The 8,851-nt window shown below is 40.7% G+C and overlaps 1 protein-coding gene across 1 annotated transcript; it reads right to left on the bottom strand.

Annotated features, from left to right (window-relative positions):
- Window positions 1–1,827: 1,827 nt before the first annotated feature.
- Window positions 1,828–7,778, bottom strand: mtnr1al (melatonin receptor type 1A like). Its single transcript, XM_012834343.3, has 2 exons — window positions 6,586–7,778; window positions 1,828–3,368 (listed from the first exon to the last, which is right to left on the bottom strand). Exons 1-2 carry the CDS (start codon window positions 6,866–6,868, stop codon window positions 2,599–2,601), a joined length of 1,053 nt encoding a protein of 350 aa, XP_012689797.2. The 5' UTR covers window positions 6,869–7,778; the 3' UTR covers window positions 1,828–2,598.
- Between the last annotated feature and the right edge of the window lie 1,073 nt (window positions 7,779–8,851).

The raw sequence follows: 8,851 nt of genomic DNA, 5'->3' as shown, positions 1-8,851 counted from the left end.
CTGGTAACTAATCTTAACCAATCAACATTCTAGAATTACATCCGTATGCGGATCGTTTTTGAGTCAACCCATCGTCTACTTACAGGTACTACTGCCACGACAGAGAACACCATGATTGTAATTTTTGTGACGTTGAGTAAATCAGGGCTCTGAATTTCTTCACAGCAAAAAATCTGACATGACCCGTTCGAATCATTTTGAGTCTGAGCTTGTATTTTCCCAATTTCCGACGTGTCATGAACATAGTATATTTTCCTCTGGCCATGTCATGGTAATACACATAATAATGAATTCCCGATATTCCTGATAGTCATTCCCAGCTACGACTTCTGATTTCTGAGGTAAATGGAATGCAGCATAAGTTCTTTGGTTTTCAATCAAGTTCTCCCCGGTATATATTCTAATGCATGGCAAAGCTTTTGTCTATACCATTCAGCATCAACCCTATTACCTTCACTGCACAACTCACACCAGTCCATTCATGTCAACAGGCAACTGTTTGTTTCTTCGTTGACCCAGCAGGTATCAGAGATGAGTTCATCTTTACACTGGGCAGTTCTTATGTAGTACATTGGCAGAACTGTTGTAATATCCCAAACTTACTTATGAAACACATTTGAATAGTCAGAATAAAAAGTTTTTTATTATTTCTTTTTTTTAAATTATTAACGGCACAGTGTCCTTTGTTAATACAGTCCTTAAGATGTGTTGTACACACTTTATTCACTTTCCTATATTACATCCATAATTCTATTCTCTTATGTAGATTTATGAAAATATGATTCTCAGAAATAGAATACCCCTCGTCCTGTGAATGACAATGTACAAAAAGCTGTAAAGAACAAAGACATTGGTCTTCTGAGATTCGACTCTTCAAATGAGCTCCAATGGGGTTGTTTTAGACAGTTTTCTGAGGTAAGCTTCAGTAATTTGAATATGCAAACATAAGTTATATCCATTAAAAAAGAATTGACTTTAACAATCCTTGTGCCTTCAATTTTGTAAAACATTCATGGATCATTTAATGCATATGGTAGGTGCCTGAGTGGGAGCTTCGAACAAGTAGCATCCATATATTAATCTCTCCAATTCTTCCCACAAAGATGGAATGAGTTTTTGCTTAGAAATTGAATTACAAGATAAATCGACCACTCCATTTTTTTTTATTTCAAATATTCATATGAATCTTTATGAAATAATTATTGAGCTCTTTGGATGTGTTCAAGAGTTTGCAGCTTGATGCGGAAGCTTCTCATTGGTCAGGATAACAATATACTTTTGCCATACTTCATATATAGTATACGTATATATATATTGTTTATACCTTCCAAAGCCTAATGTCTTCATGTGAAAAAACCTCCTGAATTACAAGATGTTGTATGAGTTTTCCTTATGCACACAAGTAAAGGCTGTACCTAAAAGCCCCACTTCATAATAAACAATTTGTAATTATTTGAGAAATCTCAAATGGATGTTCTTAAAGAGGACCTATTGCTATATAACACACTAAGGCCTTGTTCACACTAATGCGGATATTTTCCTCTACGTTTGGGTGTGGATGGGAGGCACATTTTAGGGCACTCAAACAGATTATTTAAAATACCTTCTAAAGTGAAGTAAAAAAAAAAAAAAAACAGTTTACTTGTATCCGTGTGGAGATTTTGGGGAGCAATGATGCTGATGAATCTCAACTTGCGAATGCCCATTGTTGCTTTAGGTTTCGCCATAGCTACTTTTTCTTTTTCTTTTTTTCGCCGGGAAAATAAGATCAATACACATGCTCAGAAACTTCTTCTCTGGTATTTGACATATTGTTGACATATTTGTAGTTGTTTTTGTGAGATGTGTCATGCGATGTTTTTTTAACAGGGGGGCTAAATATCAGTTAAAAGAAATACCCATGTACGTGTGGACTAGGCATAAAGGAAAGGGGGAAACCGGAAAAGCATAATAGGTCCTCTTTAAGAAAAATGGTCTCATAATGGTTGATCCTTGCACTACCCTCTAAAATAACATCAGTTGCTGCCAAAAGTCAATTATCTTTGGGGCAAAATGAGAGTTCCTGGTACTCCTGGTGCTTTGTCACCACTAGTTAGATCAAACATGCAAGAGCCATGGTATATCATTTCATTTACACATGAGGCTGCATGTGGAAAACACTGGTAAAAATCTTCCTTTTTGCCAAATACAATGGTATTACTGCAGTAATAACTCTTCAGACACATTGCCTTCATCACTGTGTGTTACACTGGACAGAAAGGCCTTTCCAGCCAATTGGGAAAATTAACTTTCTCTTTCATAAGACCCTTCAGTGCAAATATATAAAGCCAGGCAAAAGATTGCCATTGCCATTAAAGAAAGTTCATAATTCAAAAAGCACTTCAAGCCTCCTGAATAAAAAAGTAATATTAGCAGCCTGACCAAAGGAAAAGTGACAGTGAAACTCTCAGTGACCTGTAAAACTGATGCCCCACTCACAGTGAGATTGATACTCTTCATTCCCCCTCAAACAAACATTCCTACAGCCACAAAGTGAATGTCTCTTCATAATATCCTTGTGGAATAATAATATCAATAACAATAATATAAAAGGCTTTTTTAACACTGGAATTTAAAAATGGCTAGTATAATCCTTTTGTACTCCTTGCGGAAGTTATGGTTGAGCACGCCGTAGATGACGGCGTTTAAACAGCTGTTGAAGTACGCCATGAAGTAGCTGGCAATGAAGAGCCACTCAGGGATAGCCTGACCCAGGCGTGGGTTTATGGCCACGGCAAGGCCGATGAGATTGAGCGGCGCCCAACACACGGCGAACAGCACGAAGACCACGAACATGGTCAGGAAGTTGCGTAGGTCGTGCGGTTTGAACTTGGGCCGGCTGTCTGGTTTGACGCGGCGGCGCACCTGGATGACCAGGATCCAGATGCGCAGGTAGCAGTACGACACGATGGCGATGGGCAGGATGAAGTGCACCACCACCACCGTGATGGTGTAGAGCGAGCTGACCGACTGGGCGAACGTGCAGGAGTAGACGCGCGGGTCGTACTGCAGGGACTCCACGAACCAGTTGGGCACGATGGCCAGGATGGTGAGCACCCACACCAGCACTACGTAGCACACGGTGTTCTTGTTGGAGAAGACCTTGTCGTACTTGAGGCTGTGGCAGATGTAGCAGTAGCGGTTGATGGCGATGCCGGTGATGTTGAAGATGGAGCCGATCACACTGAGGCCAATCAGGAAGCCGCTGATCTGGCAGTGGATGCTCCCGGCGATCCAGCCGTCGTGGAAGATGGCCGACAGCACAAGCGGGTAGGGGTACACAGCCACCAGAAGGTCTGCTATTGCCAGACTCACCACAAAGGCATTTCCTGCAGAGAGATACACGTACAGAGATGAACACAAATCAATATTATAAAGTAGCCTCAACAGCAGGCAGCAGCAGTCAGATCAAGTGTTGCCGAGCCCTCTGGGCGGATTAGGTCTAATACATCCCGAGCATTTGCGCCTCAGACTAACTCTGGATGAGAGGATCCCTTTGGAGTTTTTGAATCTGTTATTTTATTGTATAGCCCTATAAACAGTTTGGGGAAATCAACAGGTCAGGTTGATAAGGCAGTGTGGCATGAACAGACTTTTCACCCATTCAGCCAGCATGAGAGGAGCTTCTTCCTTGAGGCGGTCACCCTGCTGAACTGTACACCTCCACTCCAATACATCATTGCACTCATTATTGCTCTGTTTACAGTTTGTGTTCCAGGTATGGTAAGGTCACCCATAATTTCAAGCGTTTAGTAGCTGAAAGGTGTAATGTGTAATGTAATTCTATGTATAATGTTAGAATTAAGAGTGCATTTGTGTTACCCTCTGACATTAAGGTCAGTGTGTATCTTCTGTTAGTGATAAGCAGACTGTGTGTTATATGTGATGCCTGATGTAAGTTCCTCATGTATTAGCATCTGTGTCCACCCTTACCCTGTAAACTATGCCTGTGTAAACTATGCCTGTGTAAACTGTGCCTTTCACTCATTCTGTAGCAGTTGTCCTCCGTCTCAATAAATAGGGTTAATGCCAAAGAGAGGCCTTGACTCCGGTCGTCTCTACATTGATGTCAGATGTGGGATCACGCCCCCAAGCGGATTGGAGCAATGGAGCTGAAGATGACTACACAGAGTAGTCGTCATGGACCTGATCATCTGTCTGCAGCGTGGAGAGGAACGGCCGCTGAGTAATATTAAAAGAGCCCTGAAGAGGCCAGTTGTGGTCATTCCTCTGACCTGGGAGCAGTTCAAAGGAGCAGTCAGCCCCAGACGACGAGGGAGCGGCTGGACGCCACAGTGGATCTGCTTATGCAATGTGGCATTCAGAAATACACCAGTGCTGGGCCATTTCAAAATATACAACAATATTTGCAATAAAATGAATCGTCATGTTTCTACCCTTTAAACGGAGAAATGTTTAGTAGCAAGGAACATGTTGTATAGGCCCGTTTGGTCTAATCCAAATCATAATTTACTCAAAAAGCATGTAATTGAAGTAGAGAAGGAGCGTACATAGGTGAAGGGTTGTCAAAGAAGCACCCTAATCTCAACGGCCGAAAAACGGCTAGAATAACAGGTATTTGTTTAGACACAAAAAGAAACATGTCTCTATAAGATGGCACATGATATGTCTCTATCCTGATCATGGTGAGGAGATAGTGTGTCATGATTTTTCTTCTTTTGTGGTGAGGTATCTTTATCTTGGCAACTCGTTTTGGTATCTTCAAAATTAATTTTGATGGTATATGGTCATGTGAAGGACAGAGGCTGTGCACTATGTAGTTCTGTGGTCTGAGACAGAACCCCATGCATGAACTGATAATTAGATTTTAGTTCCCAAATGCAATGAATAGAAAGCTAATGTAATCTAGTAAGAAGCTGTGCGTCACATTCTTTCTGAGTGTGATGGGAAAACCTGCTGCGGAATAACAGATGACAATTAGTTGCCAATCTTTCACCCATTGTTAGTTTCATACAAATAGAATCTTTCTAAAGTCTTTTATCGATGAGGGTTACTCATAATGATAGCTTTAGACAATATACAAATGATTTGATGCAAATTGGACAGACCTCTTTGATAAATACCTTACCTTATTTTTTTCCTGTATTAATTATTTTATGGAAAGTAAACCTGGCTTCAGATTCAACAGTAATCGAAACAAGCCAACTTTTCATACTGATATTACAAGTGAAAAATATATTCTGAAGCCTTAAAATAAACATATCTCTCTCTCTCCTCGGTTCTCGAAACTGCCCCTGAGTACTGTACTGTAAGATTGGGTAGTATGGATTCTCATTTAGTGTGAGTTTGTAACAAATAACTTCAGTGTCTGACTTCGCCCCCATTATAGTCTATGTTAATATAAATAAGCTTGCATGTCTTGGCCAAACAAACAAAACAACAGCGATTCCACTTTTTTGACTACAATTAGCCATGACGGGTGCACACTGACAAGGGAGAGTTGGCGCGCACCACTGACTTGGCCACGTTCCTTGACAGACAAATGCGGGACACTGGTTGTGCGTGCGTGAGCATCGGCAGTTCCGGTTGCATGCTTCAGGGACCAAAGGAAATGGTTAGGGAAGTGTCACCACACTCAAAGCAACGGCTCCCGCATTCTTAAACACCCTTCTGGATTGATAGAAATGCAAGGAGCACGTGCTGTCGCTTAAATCAAGGCAACTCTCAACATGGGATCCGCAGATGAGATCACTTTGAAGTTGTAACATCGGAATACACGTGACACTCAAAGAAACCTATAACATTTTAGAAGTGCTCCGGTAATCATGGTGAAAAGATAATGGTGGCAAGGTTATTGATGATAATTGCATCACTTTTGCATTTTACAATGGCAAATTACAGACTTGTATTCGCTCCACTTCACGCTCAACATTCTCTCTCTCCTTTTGAGGAAAAATGCAGGGGACAGCTTGTACATTTCAGGCAAAGAGAGAGACGGCTATCAGCAGCCTACATAAATGGTTCACAATAATCTGCCTATTTTATGTTTATAATATACTGTATATATTGTTCAGGGGAACACTAGATTTGAGTGACGTGTCACAGAGAAGCACTCCAGACGTGGCATGCACAAAACAGACGTACTTCATTATGCAAAACGCTTAAAACGTTAATTCAGCCCTATGCTAAACCCAATTAACGTTACAGTTAATTTGAAGGTGCAGCAACCTGGAGTGGAATTGTTCTCAACACAGTCTGGTGACTGCCTCGCAATTTGATGCTTACTACAAACTATCCAGAAGAAAAGGTAACCGAGTAGGTTACACTTTTTCCATGGATAAGCCCACGACTGAAACTTGTGGAAAAGGCAACTGAACTAGACACAACTAACCCACTCCACTTAATTATTTCTGAACTGTTCACAGGCTGTTCTCTTCTGTTTTAATATGGGTATGGTATGGCCATTTATGGTAAAGCCATAGTTAAAGTTTATCCTTGTACATTGGGTATGGTATGGTTAGCCATAGTAAAGGTATGAAATTATCTGAAATTAGAGGTCTCTGTAGAACTGGTGTAAGCACATACCTGCTTTCCTAAGTTTCCGGTTTCTGAACACTGAGATGATGACCAACAGGTTGCCAAGGATGTCCACAACAATGGTGGTGATGAGCACACTGGCCAGAGTGGTGGCGACCCAGGGAAAGTGGAGCTCTCCTTTGCCCCCTTCTTGGGAGGAAGTGTTCCTCAAAGGGGGATCGGTTCCCTCTACCATGCTCCCTTCATATAGCGATCCATGGGACACTTGCAAGTAGCTCAGTCCTCCGTACCACTTGCATCCAGAGGGCAGCCTACCTTCTATGGAATGCATGCAGTATTTAATTCCCAGACTCAGATGCCCCTCGGTCCGATCATTGTTGTTGTTCCGTGCAGACGCGTTGAGTTTATGTAGTTGCCAAAAACCTCATCTGCCACACGCACCTGCCTGATGAAATATAGCCAACCATTCCAGAGCAGAAGTTTCAAAAATTCATCATGAGATGATCCCTGGTACTTGCCATCATTCGCCTATTACAACACACATCTAATGCAGTTTATTTTTTTTCCGTATTTCTGTTAACTTGTTTGAGATAAATGTATTTTCATTTATTAAGCAAATTGAGATTGATGTAAAAAAAAAAAAAAAAATCATGTTAAAATGGGATGTACCGATCACTGTATCCTTGAGAGAGATCTCTGCTGCGGTTGTTACCAAACGCCGATTTTCTGCGATGTTTTCAATCCAGCAACCTAGTTTAATCATGAAACAACCTCCCGAGCTGTAAAATAGCTCTCAGTCAACCATTCATAAATTTCTTCCAAATTCATACGCCTTATGTTTCATTCACAGCATCTCGTCGATAGTCTCCACGGTCTCAGAAATGCCATGGAGATAAACATCAAAACACAAACTTATAAAGTTGATCTTCTATCAGACAGTAGTGCATGTGCTGTCCTGCTAATGTGTCTGAGTTCCGTCTCCTTTCCACATAAATGTTTCACTGCACCTGGTATAGACTCTCCCGCTGGTGCGCAGCAAACGAATTGGAGAGGCTCCGTCGTCACCGCTGCCTCTTGTAACATATCTGTGATTCACCTGATGTGCGCGCATCGGTCAAGCAGGACCCAGTTGCCACCGCTGCGCCACTTCCACTTCGGTTTCACTTCGAGGAACCTTTGACCATGCAGTTCACGAAATCCGTTCACCTGTGAAATTACTGTAAACTGCTTTGCAATAATACTGATGCAGAAATTGTGTTATTTCAAACCTTTGATGACGTTTTTAAGACTGACATAATCGTCTTTACCCGTACTTACATGTGCCCCGTGACAGTTTAAGGTTTAGACCTGTGTTAAAAAAAATGGCATTGCATCATTGCATCATTGCATTGCATCATTGTATTTTGCCCTTACATAGGTCAAGAATGTATCTTTATCTTTGAATTAACAATCAATAACATTATTACAACTTTAACTAATTTATTGATATCACATGATTCAACGGAGCAGGGGGGAAGTCATGCTTCACCTGTTTAGGCATCAATCATTTTCTATGGAGTGTTCCCTTTTTTCTGGGTCATGATTCCCAGGAAATCACTTCTTGGATCAGTTATTTTTCCTCTGCCATCTATCTATTATTGAAACAAAAAATGTAAGCAGTGACTCTGACCCTCCCGGCAGCTGTATTGATAGGGATAGGACTGAGTAGGTATGCTGGGTCAAGCCTATATGTTCCTGTGTCACCTCACAGACCTTTAATGTGATAGGGTAAACCAAGTGTAGTTGGAACATCTTAAATAACTTAAAATCACGGCAGGCCCCATCTGTTATGTCGCTCCGCACATGCTTAGTAGCTTCTTCTTTGATGGGAGGACATTTTGTGGATGTGCACTTCTCCAGTCTGAAGGTATCGGCCCAAAGCCTATAAGATTACAAGCCTATAAGATTACAAAATCAAACTACAAAACAGTTATATGCCGATAATATTAGGACAAATTAAAACAAATGTGTATATTTGTAATATTTGAGCTGTCTGCCAATAATTGGTATCTTGTATTGTATTGTATTGTATTGTATATTGGTGTTTTTTGTGTGTTTTTGTGTTAATTACCAATTATCCATTGTTGCAATTGTTTATATATAAAAAATATATAACTGAAATTAAATTATTTTGTTGAATGGTAACTTGAAATACGAAGTACATTGATCATCACTTTTACTAGTAGACAAGCCAAAAGAAATATCATATGAAAAACCACATGATTTCAGCTACTAATTTAATTGTGGTGTTGCAAAAAGTCAAAAGTGTACCAAC

This window comes from Clupea harengus, chromosome 20, assembly GCF_900700415.2.
Source record: "Clupea harengus chromosome 20, Ch_v2.0.2, whole genome shotgun sequence".
NCBI lineage: Eukaryota > Metazoa > Chordata > Actinopteri > Clupeiformes > Clupeidae > Clupea > Clupea harengus.
The sequence above is the reverse complement of the archived record's forward strand: the minus strand, read 5'-3'. Positions and strand labels throughout refer to the sequence as shown.